Source organism: Hyperolius riggenbachi, chromosome 2, assembly GCF_040937935.1.
Source record: "Hyperolius riggenbachi isolate aHypRig1 chromosome 2, aHypRig1.pri, whole genome shotgun sequence".
NCBI classification, from domain to species: Eukaryota; Metazoa; Chordata; class Amphibia; order Anura; family Hyperoliidae; genus Hyperolius; species Hyperolius riggenbachi.
Window position 1 is genome coordinate 364,661,585 of NC_090647.1, and position 22,217 is coordinate 364,683,801.

Consider the following 22,217-nt stretch of genomic DNA (forward strand, 5'->3'; position numbering starts at 1 on the left):
TTCTGCTGTGGCGCTAGCATAATCTTACTTATTAATACAGAAAACATTTATTTCCGAGGGGGTTTTCTTTATTCATCTTCTAGTTTTACTGTGGTAAATACTTTGGTTTAGTGGAAAATCTGCATGCACACAAACCTATATTCCAATGTGCATAGATCATCTCTGATTCCAGATTCCCTTTACCCAGAGGATAAAGCTAAACCTGAATTTATAAAAGGAACAGCCTGTGACCTTTAAGTATGCCACAACTGTCTCCTAATTCAGAGAACTGCAATAAAGACAAAGCCTAAGGTAAAACTAATGCTAATGGACTCTCAAAGTGCATTAACAGAAAATCCCACTTAATGTTTGCCTGGAACGATTTAGAACTTCATTCAGTTCAGTACAGAGATATTTGTACATTTATTTTTCAATGTAATGCCAGCTGACAGAGTTAAGGAGTTAATGTTACCCTACATTGCGCCATTGCTAAATGCTATTGCAAATGATAAATTAATAAACTGAGTGGTATCTAAGTTGATTGCTTCATCAGTTAATTTAGTAGTCTCCAGTCTTCTCCTTTGGCAAAGTAAAGAATCTGCAGCACATATTACACAGTCATTAAGGAGCAGGGCCGTTTCTACCCCCGTGCGGGGCGTGCCGCCGCCCGGGGCGCTGTTAGGAGGGGGGCGCTATAATGGAGGGGGGAGCCGGAGCCGCGGGGAGGGCAGCCCGACCTCTCCCTCCCTCTCCCGGGCGCCCTCCGTGCTCCCCCCTCAGATGCAGAGCGAGCAGCCGGGAAGCGCTGTTTGCAACTCACCTGCCTGGCTCCAAGCGCTGCTCTCTCGCCGCTGGTCTGTCTCTTCTCTCTGCATACATGCTGATACACGCGGCTTCCTGTTTAGCCGGAAGCCGCGTGTATCAGCATGTATGCAGAGAGAGGAGACAGACCAGCGGCGAGAGAGCAGCGCTTGGAGCCAGGCAGGTGAGTTGCAAACAGCGCTTCCCGGCTGCTCGCTCTGCATCTGAGGGGGGAGCACGGAGGGCGCCCGGGAGAGGGAGGGAGAGGTCGGGCTGCCCTCCTCGCGGCTCCGGCTCCCCCCTCCATTATAGGGGACAGCTAGCTATCTAACCTATCCTGGGGGCACCTACCTAATCTAACCTACGCTGGGGGCAGCTACCTAATCTAACCTACGCTGGGGGGCACCTACCTAATCTAACCTATGCTGGGGGGCAGCTACCTATCTAACCTATACTGGGGGGCACCTACCTAATCTAACCTACGCTGGGGGGCACCTACCTAATCTAACCTACGCTGGGGGGCACCTACCTAATCTAACATACGCTGGGGGCACCTACCTAATCTAACATACACTGGGGGGCACCTACCTAATCTAACCTCTACTGGGGGGCACCTACCTAATCTAACCTCTACTGGGGGGCACCTACCTAATCTAACCTACACTGGGGGGCACCTACCTAATCTAACCTACACTGGGGGGCACCTACCTAATCTAACCTACACTGGGGGGCAGCTACCTATCTAACCTTCACTGGGGGGCAGCTACCTATCTAACCTACACTGGGGGGGCAGCTACCTATCTAACCTACACTGGGGGGCAGCTACCTATCTAACCTACACTGGGGGGCAACTACCTATCTAACCTACACTGGGGGGCAACTACCTATCTAATCTATACTGGGGGGGCACCTACCTAATCTAACCTACGCTGGGGGGGCACCTACCTAATCTAACCTACGCTGGGGGGCAGCTACCTATCTAACCTACACTGGGAGGCAGCTACCTAATCTAACCTACACTGGGGGGCAGCTACCTATCTAACCTATACTGGGGGCACTTATTTAACCTGTATTGGGGGCACCTACCTAGCTAGCCTATACAGGTGGCCACTATACTGGCTACCTATATTGCAGGCACCTACCTAAATAACCTGTACTGGGGCACCTACCTATCTAACTTATACCGGGGGCGCCTGCCTATCTAACCTATACTGGGGGCAACTATACTGGCTACCTATACTGGAGGCACCTACCTGGCTAACCTATAGCGGGGGCAACTATACTGGCTCACCTATGCCTGGCTACCTATAATGGGGTACCTATTCTTGGCTACCTATACTGGGGGGACCTATACTAAGTGCAACTAGACCTGGCTAACCTATACTGCGGGCACCCATACCTTGCTCGCGGGGGGGGGGGGGGGGCGCAATTTTTACACCCTCGCCCTGGGTGCATTTTAGCCTAGAAACTGTATGAACTGATGTTTAATAAATGCCCTACACTCAACGTTTAGCCGTGCTTTCTTTTCTTTCCTGAAGCCATACCAAATTCTTTGCAACATTTTTAGATATACATGCGGAATGATCAGCCTAATCTATATAGTTAGGGTACTATTAGTTCACAGCTAAATACAGTTTAATTTTCCTTGGCTAAGTCAATAATTTCTGATCATTCTGGAAATCCATATTCTCTGACATCCTTGGTCTCCTCTTCAGCCATCTTCTGTTCATGTGGGAACATCAAAGACCATTTCAACTGCAGGGTGCTGTTTGAGTGTTCACATACTCTCTCCTGCATGTCTTTACAGCATTAGTTATTAAATTGCCATTTGAAATTATCCCCAATGATCATTTGGGCATCCATTATTTAAAGTGTGTTTCTTGCCTACTTTGAAATAATATTAATTTATTTTTTGAATAATAAATATTAGGAATCCTTTTCACGAATAGGGTTGCAATGGTATGAATATTCACGACATAATAACAGTCTCAAAAAATACCACGGTATTACACAATTATGAGGAAGATGTCAGTGCTATACTAATACATAATAATAATATGGATGGACACTAGACTATGACCATGGTAGGGTTTCAGATTGTCAGCTCCTTTGAGGACAGCAGTGACATGACTATGTACCTTGTAAAGTGCTGCAGAAGAGGTCAGTGCTATATAAATACATAATAATAATAATAATAATAATAACAATATGGGAGGACATTAGAATATGACTATGGTAGGATTAGATTGTGAACCCCTCTGAGGACAGTCAGTGACATAACTATGCACTCTATAAAGTGTTGCAGAAATGTCCAAAGCTTGCCTTGGTGGTGTAGTCTGTTGTATACAAAACGTTTGTTTTATTGCAAGGCGTCTTTTATATAATTTACTGAGAAACCAGCATAACTGGTCTAATTTATGGATCACCTTTATAATAACTCTGCATTGTGCACTAATGAGTTCTGCAAATCAGACATGTTTGTTTTTCAGTAAATTATATAAGGGCTTTGGATGTGGTACAAAAATCATCCAACTCTGATTCCTGACTCGTCAGTTTATGAAACCTATGACTCCAACCCCAGGTACCCAAAATTGCTCAGACTCCTCAACTCCGACTCCACAGCCCTGGTGCAACACCAGACTGCATTACACTTCATTTGCACCGTGTCAGTATTAAAGGATACGTGTAATGACTATAAAAAGTGTTTCACTTACCTGGAGCTTCTGCCAGTCCCCTGCAGCCGCCCTGTGCCTGCTCTGTCTCTGAATGATCCTCCGGTGTCCAGCCGTGGCTAAGTTCCATTATCGCCGACTTGCAAGTTGATGGCTACTGCGCCCATTTGTTCCCTGGCCGTACACGTCCTCGTTCTCCTCACTATGAGCATCCTGCGCAGAAGCAGTATGAGGTTTTCTCATACTGTGCAGGACTCTCCCAGACTTGGGAGCGCAAACGAGGAGGCGCGCAGCCAGGGTCGAAAAGGCGCAATGGCCGTCTACTTGCAAGTCGGCGATAACTTAACACTTTTTTTTAATCATTACAGGTTTCCTTTAATTTTGGTCAGATTTCCATACATTGGCAGCTAACAGTTTATGTGTGACATGCAGCCATGCCTTGCCTGTCAGGGCTCTGCACTATGTCAAACACAAATAGCACCATAAGCATAGGAATTCTATGTCATCTGCTCCTGGCTGCAGAGGTCGTATATCCCCCAAGCAGATGACACAGTCTCACTGAAAAGCACATTCATTTATACCTGACTGGCTGGGGGAGAGAAGACAGCCATCCTAAACAAAGTATGCATCTCTCTCTCTCCTGTAGCTGCTACTGCCTGCTCTGAGTTTGTGGGGGCGGGCTCAGTTGGCTGGCTGGCTGGCTGCCTCTCTCTCATTGGCTGGAGGGAAGCACCAGCACAAAAAAGAATACCACTGATTGGAGGGGCGGGAGAGAAGCCTGATGCTTCTTACTGTGTGGCAGCTCTGCCTATAGCTGCGGTACACATTAGCAAAAGAGATCTCGGGCAGTGATTACTTTAAGGGATGCCTGTCACAAAAGAACAGGGTAAATGTAATGTCATTTGTACGGATTGCAGATGGCAACCCTACTGCAGCATCCCCGCCCCCCCGACAAAAAATCCGGTAATTTAGGATTGTGCATGGTATGATTACCATGCACAATCAAACAGCGGTATACCACCATACCGGTATACCAGGGCAACCCTATTCACAATACCCTGTGATCATACTGAATCCACAGCAAAAATCCCATATGTATCCTCCAACTCCCCCTAACCCCTAACAAACGTGCCTATAGAGTTCTCTTATGGTCAAAAATATGCTACTAAATCTAAGTAGTAAGCAAATTCATTGCAGTTTTGAATTGGGCCAATCAATTCCAATCTGTATACATGACACCCTCCCTCTGAACAAACTGCTTGTCTCTTCCTCTTTGCACCACAGGTGAAACTGAGCTGTTCACACCCCTCCCTTTAGGAAGACTGGGTTTGAGTGACAGGCAGATTGCTCCCTCACAGCAGAATGAGGGTAAAGAAGTGCCCAGGGGTTTATAAAACGGAGTAAAACATCAATAAAAACTATAAATGAGGTGGCTTACCTCAATAAGGACATTCTCATAGGAAAAAAAGAGAATTTTAGTATTGCACAGGCAACGAGTTTCACGGGTCTAAGCCTTGTTTTCCTCAGGCCAATAAGAGTGTCAGAGTACATAGAGCCAGAATGCCTGAAGCGCTTCATGCATACTGGCTGAAGCGCTTCAGGGTAAAGAATACTTCATGCATTCTTTACCCTCATTGTGCTTAGTAACCCCCTTCCCACATCTACTGTTGGTAAGGTTCAAAAACAGACCACGATTAAAACAGTTATTGTCTTTTAAAGAAGAAGCGACCGCCACCACTCCCAGTCTGGGACACCCCGAGTGGAGATGGGTTCATTAACACCACTTGATTCCTGTGGTCGGTTGCCTCCAGAAACCCACTTTTGTGAGTAGCCCTTTTATCATAATGTTTTCAGTGTTACTGACATACTACACCATCTGGGCTCCCAATTTTTGTTTTGTCTTTTCTGTCCAGGGGGTCCCGACACCACATCCACTGCATCCATCACAACAGAATCTGGCTACTGCAATCAGGTCTCTACATGCCCCCTAGTTTTAGGTAGTAACAAGAGATCATGAAGCTGGGTTTTAAACTGATCAGACCCACATTTACAGGCACTTAAAAGAACACTAGAAACAAATAAATAAATAAAACATTTGTATAGGGCTTTTCTCCTGTCAGACTGAAAGTGCTCAGTAGGAGCCCACTCAGTAGGCAGTAGCAGTGTTAGAGAGTCTTGCCCAAGGACTCCTTCCCGAACAAGATACTAGCTTACTTTTGTATTCTAAAAGCACATAGATCTTATGCATTGTAGAGCCGAAAAAGGAAGGTAGTATCAGACATTTGAGGCACACATTACTAATATAGCCCAGATGGTATAACACATGATAATATTAAAGGCCAAATGGGAGGGTGATAGGTGAAGAAGCACCTTGTAGTGGAAAAGGGCCAGAATTTTAAAGCGACTATCTCTCTATCCAACTATCCCATACCAGATGAAATGTGTTTATGGCAATTCTGTGAAGATAGACAAGCTTCTTGTATGAAAGAGTGCGGTCTATTCTAGATATCCAAGTTTGGAGTGTAGGAGATTCAGCTAAAAGCCATTTTTGAGCTATTTCTTGTCTAGCTTGGAATAAGGTTTGAGAAATAAGTTTTCTAGTATTATCAGGCATAGAATCATCCGTAATTAGACCTAAGATGCACATAGCAGGGTCCATCTTCACAGGGCAGCCCATTTTATCATGCAAGAATTGTATTAATTGTTTCCAAAATGTTGCTATAGGGGGACATTCCCAGATTAAGTGAAAAAATGTAGGAGTAAAGGAGGTGCATTTAGGACAAACGGTGAACACGCTAGGGTCAAACTTAGCTAGTTTTAGGGGAGTGAGATAGGCTTGATGAATAATATATACCTGTGTGAGGCGTTCTCTAATTGAAGGGAGATACTGGCTTACTTAATAGGGAGAGTCAATATTCTTTTATGTCAAAGGCTGTGCCCATAACCACTAAACTATCCAGCTACTATTAAAGTGGATCCGAGATGAAAAATTAACCAACTATGACAAGTAACTTGTCTATATATCTTATCTAAAGCTTAGATAGTTTATACAGCAAATCTAGCTGAAAACAGCTTCAACAGTTTCATGTTTATTTATTCCTGTGATACAATGACAGCGGCCATGCTTTGTTTGTCACATTACACACAGGAAAGCTACAACTGCATCTCCAGCCCTCAGCTAACTCCCCTCTCCCTCTGAAATCTATGGCTAGTAACCCCCTCCTCCTCCTGCCCAGATTGAGCTCCCATAAGCCCTTGCTACATGGAGTGCCAAGGCACTATGAGCTGTGGGCGAGGCTTGTTTAATTTACAGGGAATTAGAGTGTTAAACAAAACAAAAAAAGTATTTGAATTGAGGAATGCCCTATAAACTATATGAAAGGAACACAATTATGCAATGAGTAAAAGTTTATCTCGGATCCACTTTAACCACTATCCAACCACTAATGTAGCCATCCATTATTCCAGAGGATCACAACCGAGCAAGCAATAAATTACATCTGTTAGCTTGGGAAAGGAAACAAAGGATACCATCTTTCCTGAAAACAGACTATTTTAACTAGTCTCTGCTATCCAAATCTAACTTCAAATATCTTTCACTACAGAGTCACTTTAAGAGTTGCCTCAAGCTTATTCTGGCACGAGGGTCTATTTTTTTCTTTCCCATCCAGTCATGCCAAAGAACTTGAAGCCGCACACTTTACCAAATGGTACTACTTCCATGTGCAAGTAAGCCTGTCAGACACTAATTGTTAACCAGCCAGAAAGGTGACTAAATATTCAAATAAAAAGCAATAGATATTTCTCGGCACACAGCACACATCATCTCAACAAAGGCTAAGTGTTCGCTTTTCAGCAACACATCATTGTTACGGATGCTGAAAAGTGGACAGACATGGACACAACTGCATTTGTGGGCTCAGGCCTTAATGGAGACTGCCAACTGGATATAATCGTTATAAAGAGCATCTTTGCACATGACTTACGAACCCATTTTAATGCCAAACTCAATATTCAGAAAGATTATTACTTACAACTATTTAGTATTTACAGCGCTGCGTAATATGTTGGCGCTTTATAAATACAATAAATAATAATAATATATAGTACTGACATCTTGCACAGCGCTTTTGCATATATATGTCATGTTACTAACTGTTCCACAGAGGGGTTCACAATCCAATTCCTACCATTATCTAACCAATGAATTTATCTGTATGTTTTGGGGATGTGGAGGAAACCGGGGTGTCAGGAGTAAACTCACGCAAACACAGGGAGAAAATACAAACTCCATGCAGGTAGTGCCCTGGCAGGTATTAATACCAGGGACTCAGTGCTTTAAGGTGAGAGTGCTATCATAAGACAACCATGTTGCTCATAAATGTAGGCCCCCACTGATGTATGAACTCGAATCACTGGTTTCAGAGTTCAGAGTGCTAAATTATACTATGGAACCCCTATGAAAGATGCAGGTTACCAACTGTACATAATGATTAACATCACTGGGGCATTACATGAGCATGTCCTAAACGGGTAAAATAAATGCATGCATTACTTGTGGAAGCTGTGAATTTGGATAGAACCACTTAGCAAGTACTTACTCAACGTAATAGGTTCCATATTGTGGATCATCTATCTTCTCCCAGCCATATGGAAGTTCTGCAACAGAAGAACAACTAAGCTGTGATTATAAGCACTGATGTCACATTATGCATCTGTTAAGCCACCACGGCGTGTCACATATATATTGTCCAAAAGTTTCCGTGTATGGAGAATCGTTCCTGTGCTCCCTATACTTTGCTAAAGTTTCCTTGGGTTGATGCATTGGATGGATGGGAGAGTGGAAGTGTTATCCCCGCAGGGCCATGTAGCTGTACCTATTAAAGTATACTCTACTGAGTGAAGTCTACATGGCAAGAAAAAGGGTGGAAGCTTGCTTCCAATTACATGATATCAACTGAAGGTTGCAGTGGAGAGAGATAGCGAAAGGCCATAACATCCTTTTACAACATTTAGCACGTCTACCTGCATTCTACTTTTACCTACAGCCAGCTTCCACTACACACCTAACTCCCATGAATCCAATGAATCTGCATTTTGGGAACCCGGTAGGTTCTGAGCCTTTGGCAAGTCTCTACTGGCAGCTGCATTTAAATAGTTCTAGATAAAGATTTAAGAAGTCTAACACTTAAGAACCATAAAGTGGGTTTTATGTGGGTTAAGTGAGTTCTCTGCCTTACTAATAAAATCTGGTCCTGTAGCTAAATAAGTATATCTAAATTTATACAGGAAAAAAAACATTAAATCATTTTTAAAACTTTGTTATGTGCTGTCATGTTCTGACTACATAGATACAAATTCTATCACAATACAGTGGCTTGCAAAAGTATTCGGCCCCCTTGAAGTTTTCCACATTTTGTCATATTACTGTCACAAACATGAATCAATTTTATTGGAATTCCACATGAAAGACCAACACAAAGTGGTGTACACATGAGAAGTGGAATGGAAATCATACATGTTTCCAAACATTTTTTACAAATCAATAACAGCAAAGTGGGGTGTGCGTAATTATTCAGCCCCCTTTGGTCTGAGTGCAGTCAGTTGCCCATAGACATTGCCTGATGAGTGCTAATGACTAAATAGAGTGCACCTGTGTGTAATCTAAAGTCAGTACAAATACAGCTGCTCTGTAACGGGCTCAGAGGTTGTCTAAGAGAATCTTGGGAGCAACAACACCATGAAGTCCAAAGAACACACCAGACAGGTCAGGGATAAAGTTATTGAGAAATTTAAAGCAGGCTTATGCTACAAAAAGATTTTCAAAGCCTTGAACATCCCACGGAGCACTGTTCAAGCGATCATTCAGAAATGGAAGGAGTATGGCACATCTGTAAACCTACCAAAACAAGAACGTCCACCTAAACTCACAGGCCGAACATGGAGAGCGCTGATCAGAAATGCAGCCAAGAGGTCCAAGGTGACTCTGGACGAGCTGCAGAGATCTACAGCTCAGGTGGGGAATCTGTCAATAGGACAACTATTAGTCGTGTACTGCACAAAGTTGGGCTTTATGGAACAGTGGCAAGAAGAAACCATTGTTAACAGAAAAGCATAAGAAGTCCCGTTTGCAGTTTGCCACAAGCCATGTGGAGGACAATGCAAACATGTGGAAGAAGGTGCTCTGGTCCGATGAGACCAAAATGGAACTTTTTGGCCAAAATGCAAAACGCTATGTGTGGCGGAAAACTAACGCTGCACATCACCCTGAACACACCATCCCCACTGTCAAATATGGTGGTGGCAGCATCATGCTCTGGGGGTGCTTCTCTTCAGCAGGGACAGGGAAGCTGGTCAGAGTTGATGGGAAGATGGATGGAGCCAAATACAGGGCAATCTTAGAAGAAAACCTCTTGGAGACTGCAAAAGACTTCAGATTGGGGCGGAGGTTCCCCTTCCAGCAGGACAAGCCAGGGCAACAATGGAATGGTTTAAAACAAAACATATCCATGTGTTAGAATGGCCCAGTCAAAGTCCAGATCTAAATCCAATCGAGGATCTGTGGCAAGATCTGAAAACTGTGTTCACAAACGCTGTCCATCTAACCTGACTGAGCTGGAGCTGTTTTGCAAAGAAGAATGGGCAAGGATTTCAGTCTCTAGATTTGCAAAGCTGGTAGAGACATACCCTAAAAGTCTGGCAGCTGTAATTTCAGCGAAAGGTGGTTCTACAAAGTATTGACTCAGGGGGCTGAATAATTACGCACACCCCACTTTGCAGTTATTGATTTGTAAAAAATGTTTGGAATCATGTATGATTTTCGTTCCACTTCTCACGTGTACACCACTTTGTATTGGTCTTTTAACGTAGAATTCCAATAAAATTGATTCATGTTTGTGGCAGTAATATGACAAAATGTGGAAAACTTCAAGGGGGCAGAATACTTTTGCAAGCCACTGTACAGTAGATGAGGTATTACAAAATATTTTAAATTATGGCTGTAACTGTTGTAGTAAGGGGAAGGCATACAGGTGTGTTATGTACAACCCTCACATGCAGTAGGTTTAATAATACTGTCTGTAATGCTTCCTCAGTACTAGGAATGCTTTGCTATTACCTACAAACGGGTGGAGGCGCCCAGTGTATGTACAGAATCAATAAGATCAACAAAAAACAAGGAGAGGTAGTGTAAGCCTTACCTCTCCTGAATAATCTGAACCAGTCTAGCTGGAAAAAGTAATTATTGAATCACAATAAAGACAACTCATTTCGCAGGTGCTTGCCTGCTTCCTCAGGTCAGTATAAAACAAGTGTCTTACTTTCAGACTGTAGCAAGCATGAGCCCCTATAGCAAGCATCACCATCACAATCTTTCTACTCCCAACTAGCTAAGATTAGGCAGAGCTAGTAATTGCTCACCTTGAGGAGCAGTGATGTAGTCCTAGTTGTGGAGCTACTCCCACTACCACAGGTGATCAACGATCAAAAGTAGGATATCCAGCTTTGACTGATACTTCAATCAAACATCAATTTACAGAGCTTTCTATTTAATACATTTTCAGGCTCAGTGCACACCAAAAGCGCTAGCAGATCGTCAAAACGCTAGCGGTTTTTGGAGCTGATTTCAGAGCGATTTTAGGCATGTTTAGAGACTTTTCTAAACGTGTCTAGCGTTTTTGTGTAGCAGATTACAAATATTGTTACAGTAAAAGCCGTTACTGAACAGCTTCTGTAACAAAACCGCCTGGAAAACCGCTCTGATCTAGCGTTTTCCAGAGCGGTTTGTGTTTTCCTATACTTTACATTGAGGCAGAAACGCTTCTGCAAACTGCAAACGTGCAGCAGGAGGCACGTTTGCGGTTGGGAAAAAACCTCAAACCGCTGGTGTGCACCATCCCATTGAAATACATTAGCCAAGCGTTTTCACTGGCGGATGCGGCTGGCGGATCGCTGCTAAAACCGCTCAGTGTGCACTGGGCCTCATTTGAGTCAATGTTTTCAGCTGATACTAAGTAGACAATTTAATTTTGCAATGCTATTGCTTGAAATGGGATCCCATTCTTCTGTCCAAGGCCCAAGTCTGCCTAAATCTGACCCTGTCATTAACATCACTAAGCTTTAGGTAGATCAAGAGTTACTACTCTGTATTTTAATGATGGATGGAAACAGTGCTGTATGTGTATAAATACTAAGAACGTGTGTGTGTGTGCGTGTATATTGTACACACACAAAGGCATACCTTTATCTACCTACATAAATATGTGGAAAACAATAGACTCACATTCAAGTGCCCCTTCATTAATTATCACATAAAAAGTAATCCAGCGGAGCTATAAGGAAAAAAAAAACCTAAAAAACTATCAATAGATTACTAGGAGAGACCAGCTTATATGTTATGGCTGATCAAATGCTTGTGTGTTGTGTAAGCACTGCTAGCTAACAAGCATGAAGTGCCAGATAGACTGCTACTAATTATTAAATACAGATAAGCTGAATGTGACATGTCGCCTGCTGGCACTGCATACTTTATCATTGTGTTGTACAGTGCTTTCAAGATTCCTCTCTCAATGCCTTTGGTCGTCTTTACTTAAATGTACATGATGTTCTAGCACAGCTGGGCAAGAATGCTAATTCTGGCTGGGAAATTACATCAGTTTTCACTAGCAGTAGGTAGTACAGCTGTGTTATCACCTCACATTGTATGTGAATGCAAATTGGCCAATTCCACAGGGAATCACAATCCAATCCTAATTATTTAAGCCTGTTTATTACATGGAAAACTACATGATGAGATACAAATTGACATCAACTATGAAGTCTATTACATGACTTTAACACTGAAATACACAGTGGAGTCATAAATATTTCCTAGAACTAATTCAGCAGCTGTGACAGGGAAATCAACATGGCAGAAATAAATGCTGCACAGCGACCACCAATTTTTTGGTCTTGTTCCTGACAATGAACTGAACCAAATCCACTGGCGAACTGAAGGGGGTATTCCGGGTGTCTGGAACCTCCCCCTGCACCGAGCCGTGTATTCAGACAGGGCAGCCCGCATAATATAAACAGCCTCGTTCTCCCTCCCTTCTTACGTCTGGTGCCTCCCTCCAGCTAATAGAATGAAAGAGGCAGCCGAGCCCGCCCCCACAAGAAGCTGCAGCCTGCGTTAGTGAGAGAATGTTGTTAGTGAGAGAATGCTGATTCTCGAGTCCCCGACTCTTCACAGCACAGAAGTGTCAAGCTAAGCCAGGACTCAGACACCAGTCACTCCTGCCTGGCCTGCCCTGTACTGCAGTCTGCAGAAGCTGTGAGTATGTAACCTCAGACCTAGGAGGAAAGCACTTCCTCCTGTTATCAGCTCTGCTAGAGGTAAATAAGTGCAGCAGATAAGAAAACACAAACAGTAAAAATCAGGGAAGCTGCAAACACTGCTACTATTTCATGATGCCTGACAGAGCTTAGGCTATTTCTGAATTTTAGCCTATAAATGTGTAAATACCTTTTCCGTTATAAGTGCCCTGAAGTATCCCCTGAAACGCCTGTCTGTAGTGTAATGTAGGGCAGAAGAGGTTTACTTTATGTGCATGATGCAATTAGAGGGCAGGCAAGCTGGTAAATATACACAGCATGATGCAGAGCTTGCCTGGACTCAGGGTCCATGGGCAAACATCTGTCTGGTCTCTCCCCATTGTTCTAATGACTGCATGTGTGGATAAGGTGTTATACAAGTTGAAAAGTTTTTGACAGTCCCTAGACTCCAGGAGGGCTGCTTTCAGACTTGTGTGAGAGACTGGCAGAGTCATATTACAGGCAAGTAGCCTCTGTGTGATGTGGGACGCAATACAGATGAGCTCTCTGCTCCATCTCAGGCTCCTCTCTCTGGGCTAGTGCAACGCCAAAATGACAATAACAATCACTAGCAATTTTTGAGTGCGATTTTCAGAGCGATTTTGAATTAATCGCTCAAAAACATGCTACATGCAGTATACCTGCGATTTTGAAAAAATCACAACGCTGCTGTGGGAACACCCTCATAGGGTAACATTAGCCAAGCGCTTTTCAAATCACTGTTGATTTGAAAAACGCTCAGAAGCCGTCTAGGTGTGCACCAGCCCTCCTTCATTCACCTTTGTTTCCCCCTTCCCCTAGTGCTGGCTGGCTGTGTCTTCTTGTAATACAGGAAAGCTAAATGAAAGTGCAATCCTGGTGAGGCAAATTATTATTTAGTATTTATATAGCGCCGCCATCTTCCGCAGTTGCATATATCCCTGCATCATATGACTATCGCTTGTGGTATGTGACACTATGTAGCATATTCCACTGAATTGTCCAAACTAAGTCTATGTACCGTTCCTCTCTCGGGGAGTTGTGCCAGCGCTGTCCCCCGTTCAAATTTGCTGCTACTAGAAGCCCTCAAACACTCGTGTCCTTGAGTACTTCCAAAGAGAGACTGTTTCGTAATACGCCAGTGCACTTTTGTGCATGGGCAGTATGCACCTGTATTCGGAAGCACTCGAGGACATAAGTACTTCTAGACCTTTCAGGAATCCCCCCCTTAAAAATCCTGTGTTTGCCCCTGAAACCAGTACATGGAGATGATTGCTGCTCAAGTAATAAAATGCCACAAAAAAGTGTTGACTAAAGGAAGCTTAAATGAAGAAGGAGAAAAGTAGTCCAAGACCGGAAATCTAAGAAAAGATTATTTTCGAAATATCACAGAATAACCATTTACTGCACTATATTACCGGTAATTCAGGAACACATACACCAAAGTTCCTATGCTACTCCATGACTGCAGACACAGTTATGGTCAGTTCAGTTCATCCAATTATCAATAAACAATTCTCCAATTTTGGAAGGAAGAAAAGGAACATGGACAACACTGGGGCATCATATATTTCAGGCAAGCATTTCATTGTGTTTTATTGAAGACACTGCCAACACCCCAGGGGGTCCCGAAATCCTAGTGAAACCTAATGCACATCAGGCCAAGTCTGTTTCACTCTCTGATGGCCGTACCTTCCAACTTTTTGAGCTAAGAAAAAGGGACACTAAGTCACGCCCCTACCACACCTCTAGCCACACCTCTAGTCACGTATATGACAAAAAATTAATGAGCAAAAGGTGTCATTTTATCATTCAAACCACACTGATCCTACATATCATCATTAGTTTTATTTCATACTAACATTGAAAAGTAAGAAATATATTAACTTAAAGGATGGGAAAAGCATTTAGATTCAATTTAAAACATTTTTCATGAGAAAAAGACATATTTACTTAGATCTGTATGTCAGTCTTGAAAGAGGGACATATGAGGAGAAAAGGGACTGTTGAGAGCTATGCTGATGGCTCATCTGCACAGACATGGGATAACACTGCTCTGTTAAAACTACATGGAGTTATGCTAAAAAGCAACATTCAGTGCGGTGGTAAAGAATTTTATTGTTACTCAGTTGGAAAATAAAAGTAAGGTTTACCTAATGGTAGAAGAATCTGCATGATACAGTCACCTTAAAAAATACAAAATGTCCATGTAACTCATGATTAGAAAATTAACGTTGCTAAAAATTACTGTTTCAAGAAAGGCATCCATTTCAGATATTTTCATGGAAAGATTATTAATTCAGGGATGCAAGGGTGTATTCCTTCTTTTAAAAGTACCAACTAAAGCTGCATTTACACAAGCATTAAACTCTAGCATCTGGTATGCACCAGAACCCACTGAGCACAGCTATGAGTCATAACAATAAATCTGTTTCAGTGCTATGCTAAGAGAAAAAAACCCTCAGCATCAATGCAACTGTCATTTTCAAAACTTTCATCAGTGAAGTCCTACAGTCTCTTACCAAGCCTTGCAAACATGAAGCCTGATCGGTATGTTACATTTTTCTTTTAAAACTCTTTTCCTGCATATCAGCTGAAAATGTGTGGTCAGCATTTTTCAAATTAAAGAAAAACAGAAAACGTAAAGCTCAAGGGACATGTTTTTCTAGATCTGTGTAGATGCACAATTGCAGAGCTTGTGTAGCTTGTTTATATATACATACAAGCTCCTAGACTACCTGATGATGAATAAATCACTTGCAAAAAACAGAACCTTGTAAAGAGCCTAGGCACTGTCTATATCCACACCCTCTTAAGCCCCGTACTGAATACTCGACGGGTCCTGCAACGTCCCCTTGACGACGGTCATCAAGCAACGCTTCTTCCGGTCGGTGGGTATGCACAATGTCACGTGACATTGACACTTCAGGAGTGAATGAGATTTTAAGCGATAGTGGAACTTTGTGCAGTAGTCGTCGGGGATCTTAGCGATCCAATCCGCCGCGACAGTCTTTACTGCGTCGCAACGCTAAGGGAAGTTCACGTGGTCATGTGACTGTACCCACACCACGATATCGGTGAAACGACTGCTCGGCACTCAAAAAAATCATCGGTCGTCTGGAAAATCACGACATGCGTACATAGTTGAATACATATTCCAGTTTGAGGAGTGGAAATAATACAATCCAGACACCAGGAGCAGCCACACCCACAGAGCTTCAAACCTGACTCTCTAAGGGCTCAGCCACACTATAAGCACTTTTCTGAGCGCTTTGTGATTGATTAGCGCTTTCTGAGCGCTATTTAAAATCGATCCCATTCACTTTCATTAAAGAACCCGATGTAGGCTCAAAATATGCAAAAAAAAAAATAGGCTACCTGATCCGCGGGGCTGAGCAGATCAGTTAGCCGCAAAAACCGCTGCTCCCATGGGTCGCAATGGCCCACTTTCACTTTTGTGACCTGTGGGTCACATAGCTGCACTGAGAGAATGTGTGTCTATCATAGCGTGTAGGGAGGCGGGGGAGCAGCAGGGGGCGCAGCCTGGGAGAGAAAGCTGCCCTCTCCCCTGTGTTTACCTCCGAGTTAGCGACAAATCTTATTGCTAGACTCAGCGGGCTATAGCACGCAGCAGTGGGGGGGGGGGGGCAGAGAGCAGCGGTTGGGGGACACAGAGCCATGTCATTAGGCAGAGGACATGGCTTTGTGTCCCATCTGCCCCCCGAAGATTCATCTCGGGTTTTCTTTAAAATCGTGTTAAAAATTGCCGTGATCGCAGATTCGTAAAATTGCAGTGATTTTTACTGCGATTTTAATGAACGTGAATGGGAGCGATTTTTAAAAAGCTAATCAATCACAAGCGCTCAGAAAAGTGCTTATAGTGTGGCTGAGCCCTTAACAATTTCACCTTATGGACAAGAGGAATTTTCACATTTCAGCACTCCTCCCTTTCATTCCCCAATAACTTTATCACTACTTCTAACAACAAAATGATCTATACCTTGTTTTTTCCACGATCAATTAGACTTTCTTTGGGTGGTACATTATGCTAAGTTTTATTTTATTGTAAATGCATTGTAATGGGAATAATAAGGAAAAAAAATCATCATTGCTCAATTTTTAGCCATTATTATTACTATTTGGCCACAAGATGTCCCCGTTGAGTACCTTCTATTAGCCTACAATAAGTAAGTTATAGGAAGTAATGTGTTGCTACATTGTAACTAGGGAAGTGATTCAGGCATCAATGGATGCCTGCGATCACAGTGGCCTAGAGGGGAGATTAATGTATTGGAACTTTGTTTCCATTCATAAATCTAACGATCGGCGGCGGTAAGCGGTGAAAATCGGCGAGCAAGAGGAAGCACGGCAGCTCTATTTAAGAATGAACAAGGTTTTTGAACTAAAACGGTATTCATTCTCGGCGGGCATGTACGGATTGGCTCAGGGGACTTTTGTCTCCTGCAGCCAATCGCCCCCGTTACCGGCAACATCGCCCGCACAGCCCCCCAAGCTGCAGGGATGTGACTAAAGCGTCCCTGCAGCTATAGCAGCTGCCGCTGCGGATATGAGGCTCATGTCCCAGTGGCAGAAATAGTTAAATAAGCTGGTCATGTGATCAAAATAGCAATAACACTCACCACCATCATCACAGTCTTCTGGAGCTTTTGCCTTCTTGCAAAGACGTGGATCCAGCCATGTTGTTGTTTTTGTGTTATGGCTAAGGAAATGCAACATATTAATCAAAATGTTAACAGCAGAAGATTTGTTGCAATATGCTGAGATGTACAACTTAAAGATAAATATAATTTACAGTAGATAATTTGTTAGTCCTAGAACTCACTAGCAGTGTTTTTTAAGCACTCTTAATCTCTTGCTAATGCAATGCTGTGGGGGATTGTTTTTAAATCACATCGCTCAAGTGGGATCACACCCATAGCATTACATTAGCAAAAGCTTTTGAAACCACAAGTGCTCAGAAAAAGCAAAGAAAAGCGCTGCTGGTAGGTTCCAGGCCTTATGAATGGTTTTCACTTGCAGTGAGTTAATCCTTGAGCATTTTTCCACACAACATGCGCATCACTGCAGCTCAATGTAATAGAAAAAAGTGCATGGTGTCTGAAAAAAAACAAAAAACATACATTTTATTTTTCTGCACAAGAAAAAAACATATTAGATGTGAACAAGACCATTAAAACGGGCAATTAGATGTAATGATTTTTTGCATGCAGAAAACAGCATCTAGTAGAAATAAACCCAAACTCAAATTTATAACATATACTTTAGTAAGCCTGTGACAGACGTGGTGAGGTTAACTAGGCATAACATTTTTAAAAAATCTAACTTTGGTGAAAACCACAAGCCATAAAGTGGCTCCTAATGAACAATTAGACTGAATTAGATAGAGGAAAAGACCATCAGTAATTAAGATCCTGACTTTACTCATTGTCCATAAATACAGACTTGCTTGAAACCTCCCTGGCTTGGAGGACAAAATGAATGTTTGTGTTTGCTTTCATCTCAGTGTAGCTGTACTTGCAGCGAGTACAGTTGCCAATTCTTTCCTCAAGGTACTGGTGCTGGCTGGAGGTGAACCTTCAATCAGTTGCTATTTATGTTACTCAAAGCCAGCAACTCTGGAAGTTTCCAGCTGTGAATGACTGAAAAAAAGAGCGGAATCGAGGCAAAACTGAAGAGAAGAGAAAGTAAAACTGTGTAAAGTATTATAGTGCACTAGATGTTTCATGTACTAATTTGGTTCAGATTGCCAGGGTCTGAGGAAACCATGTGTGGATTTTAGGGCTGCCCGAATTCGGTTTTCATTTAAGGGTTCACCATTTCAGAGTTTACTATAACAAGATTCTGAACTCCGTTAACCAGAAGTCTCAAGCAACCAGGAGAACATTTTAATTTGACGAAAAAATTTAATTATTGTATTTCAACATTAATACAGAGTTTATGGTAAGTATACAGTGGGGTGTAACTACAAATCATGGGCCCCCCTAGCAAAGCCTTGGTGGGGGCCCTCCAGTGTTCACATCCCTTCCCTTGCCTACTCCTGGTAACCCTCACAGCCCGGGGGCCCATCTTGCAAAAGGTCATAAAACGTGTGTAGACAACATAATCTTCACACCCATAACAAGTGTAGCCACAAAACACCTGTTCTGAAGGATGTAACCCTTTATCAGAGGGAGTGAAGTAGTAGTTGCGGACCTCTTACAGCTCTGGGTCCCCCTGCGACACAGTGCCAATACTGGACTTTAGGCCCGTTCACACTTGTAAATACAAATCGCAATTACCTAGTGATTTTTTCTGAGATTTTGTTTTGGGATTGTCATTCTAGTGAATGAGCATTGTGATGATATTGATAAGTAAATGCTTCATACGATGACTTGTGCAGCAGAATTTTGCTGATCGCCGGTGATCAGCAAAGCACAACCAAAAAAAAAACGTCTGAATGTGAATGCAGCCTCAAGCCTTTTTTCCCGGACTTTAGGATTCTATTCCACTATATCTCTATTCTCATGAAAAAATAACATTCATGCACCAATACCAATTTTAGCTCAGTACCCAATAATACCCAATAATTTGGGTACTGCCATAGACCGCAATGTTAATTGCAGCTATAATGGAGCCCTGTGTATAATTTGGGCATCAGACAGAAGGAGATGATGTGCAGGGTAGGGCGGAGGGTTTGTGTTAGGAGTAGGTAGAGGGAGGATTAGTGTGAGAGAAAAGGCTGGGTAAAGCAATAGTAGAATATCCGCAATATTGCTGATGAAATCAATCCTGAATATAGGGCTTAAAGTTTTCCTGTGAAATCCTTTTGAAACCATAAAATAGCCATTGCTATAACTAATGAAAGATCAAAAGAGCACAGGTACCCAACTTATATGCTAACACCAAATGCACCAGACAGAAACCTCATCATCATGTAGTCCTAACAGGAATAAAAATGTGTTGTGTTCACTAGTTTATTGCAGTGTGTGAAGCACTGGAGTGTAACTTTGGTTTTAGTGGTGCTGGGTAGGGCATGTGGGGCCCTACTACATTTGTTCACTTTAGTTAGGTGCAAATTAATAATATTGCATGCACATACCAGAACTGAAGGGGACAAGAAATAAACTCTGCATGGCTCTGATTTGCTGCAATCACTTCCTACTTTACCACATGATTTTGACCAGCAAATTAGAACCTTACAAATATATCACTTAATCAAATGACGGTAATCACACTTCACCATAGGTTCTGGTACAGACAAACACTACTTAAGAGATATGGGGAGTTGATTCACAAAGGTTAATTATTTTTCACCTTAACTCTAAGGAGTGCTAATGCATGAGATAAATAGATAATTAGAGCTAAACCATGAGTTATGTTAAATACAGAGAGCTAAACCATGAGTTATGTCGTATAAGGAGAGATAAATTGTCAGTTAATAAATACGGTGAGATAACTTAAAAGAAAAGCTTTGTGAATCAGGCCCATTGTGTAATATTTGATCCATACAACTACATGTTCAAATTCTAGTCATGCCAACACCTGTAAACTGCTTGTACAAAGAAATACAGCGATGAATGCTTGCAAGCATGAAATACTTGTATATAAGAGTATTCATATTAACTCACTCTATGAAGTAGATCATGCCTGCTTCCGTGTATGCCATCTCCCAGTTTTTTGGCAGTGGCTCCAGGTTTTCACTTTGTGTTAGATAATTTCTGAAGTCCATATTGCTGTTGGTCTGGTTGTAGCTGGGAACAGTTTTTCCCCAGTCTGTAGCTTCCTGTCTGTGCTCTGAAACAAATCAAAGAATACCATAGCTAAAAGGATTAGACCAATACATTTTGTCAAGATGCTTTAGCAAGATTACTTAGTAGGATAAGATTAATTACGTATGGCAAAACTACAAAAGACAAATATACTATTTATTTCAAGCATCATACAAAAGTGATATTTGATCAATGCATTGATAAAGGTTTGTCTGGCTAAAAGTGTGTACACAGCTTTGATGGAGGTGCATTGTGGAGGAAGGGGGGTGTCTGCCTCTGCCGACTTTAGTGAAGTGTGTGTACGACTGGGAAAAAACCATGGACAAAGACCCAGAATTCCAAGGACTGTTGCAGAGATTACCTAGGTCTATGCCACCATAGATATTTCAAAACCTTGTCTCGTACAAAGGATTTTATTTATTCATTTTTATTTATTTAAGTATTTATATAGGATGACACAGCAGGAAAATCCCAGAGTAAGGATAATGGACGGCAGGCCATTGCAACTGTCAAGACTTCTAAAAGACATTTGCAAAAATATTTTACTTTAAATAGTGTTTTTTTTCCCATAAAACACTTAGAGAAATTAGGAAAAAAAAGATTGCTTGGATAATGGGTAAGGGGGTCAATAAAAGGCACTTAAATCACCTGGGGGAGAGTGACAACCTGGCTGGTGCCAGAGGGGATCAGGTAAGGGGCAGATAAACTATAGCCACAATGTTGGCCTCTCCTTTTGATTAAATGTAGAACAAACCTGTCCAAGTCAGAAAAGTCTTTCAAAATTTAACGTTTGGTGTTCTAGTAATTGAGACAAACAGAACATTGGATATTTGGGGAAATAAAAATAACTAATTTTATTTAATGTAAATAAAGAGCATGTTTTTTCATGTGTTGCAATTTTTATTACATTTGAAAGAAAGAAAACTTCTTATGGCTTCTACAAGACAATATATTGTTTGGCTAGAGAGACTAAGAGGCTATTTTTAGATAATATGACCTGGCATCTCTAAATCCTCAAAAAGTGGCTTGAAACACTGGATAGCAAATGGCTTTTTTTGCGGAATACACTATGTGGTTTATAAAATGGTAAATTTAACAAATCAAACTGAATGAAAGAAGATTAAATTGTGGTGTAGAAGGTAGCATAGTGGAAAGCACTGTCACTTTGCAACACAAGAGTTCAGATTCTCGGGTTAGGACAATACCTGCATTGAATCTGTAACCTTTCCCAGCTTTACCATCAGCCACCACACCGCACAGCCGCTGCACATTTATTTGATAAGTTATATAAGTCGCCAGCCTACAGGGCACTATTACATGGCTACAATAGCAGGTGGCCTCTGCTCCTGATATACTGAACAGAGCAGTGGCTTGTTTGTTTTTTTTGTAATAAACTGATGCTGATGTTGGGGAGGAAGCACTGCTTACTGCTTTGGCAATCTCAGCTGCAAAAAGTTTGTAATCCCTCAGCTTGAACCTAGTTCTATGGGCAGCACGGTGGCATAGTGGATAGCATTCCCACCCTGCAGTTCTAGGTCTCCGGTTTGAATCCTAGCCAGGGCACTGTCTGCACAGAGTTTGTATGTTCTCCCATGTCTACGTTGGTTTCCTTCCGGTGCTCCAGTTTCCTCCTACATCTTACAAATCAAACAAATAAGATAATTGC

At 42.2% G+C, this 22,217-nt stretch overlaps 1 protein-coding gene across 5 annotated transcripts in view; it reads right to left on the reverse strand.

The window, feature by feature from the left end:
- Positions 1–22,217, reverse strand: part of MAGI3 (membrane associated guanylate kinase, WW and PDZ domain containing 3) — a 506,679-nt gene that overhangs the window by 161,341 nt on the left and 323,121 nt on the right. For all 5 annotated transcript variants that reach the window (XM_068269718.1, XM_068269717.1, XM_068269716.1 and 2 more), the window contains 3 exons: positions 20,411–20,576; positions 17,423–17,502; positions 8,054–8,111 (listed from right to left, as the gene is read on the reverse strand). In XM_068269718.1, the coding sequence (XP_068125819.1) occupies positions 8,054–8,111; positions 17,423–17,502; positions 20,411–20,576 (304 nt within the window). The remainder of the gene's footprint in view (positions 1–8,053; positions 8,112–17,422; positions 17,503–20,410; positions 20,577–22,217) is intronic.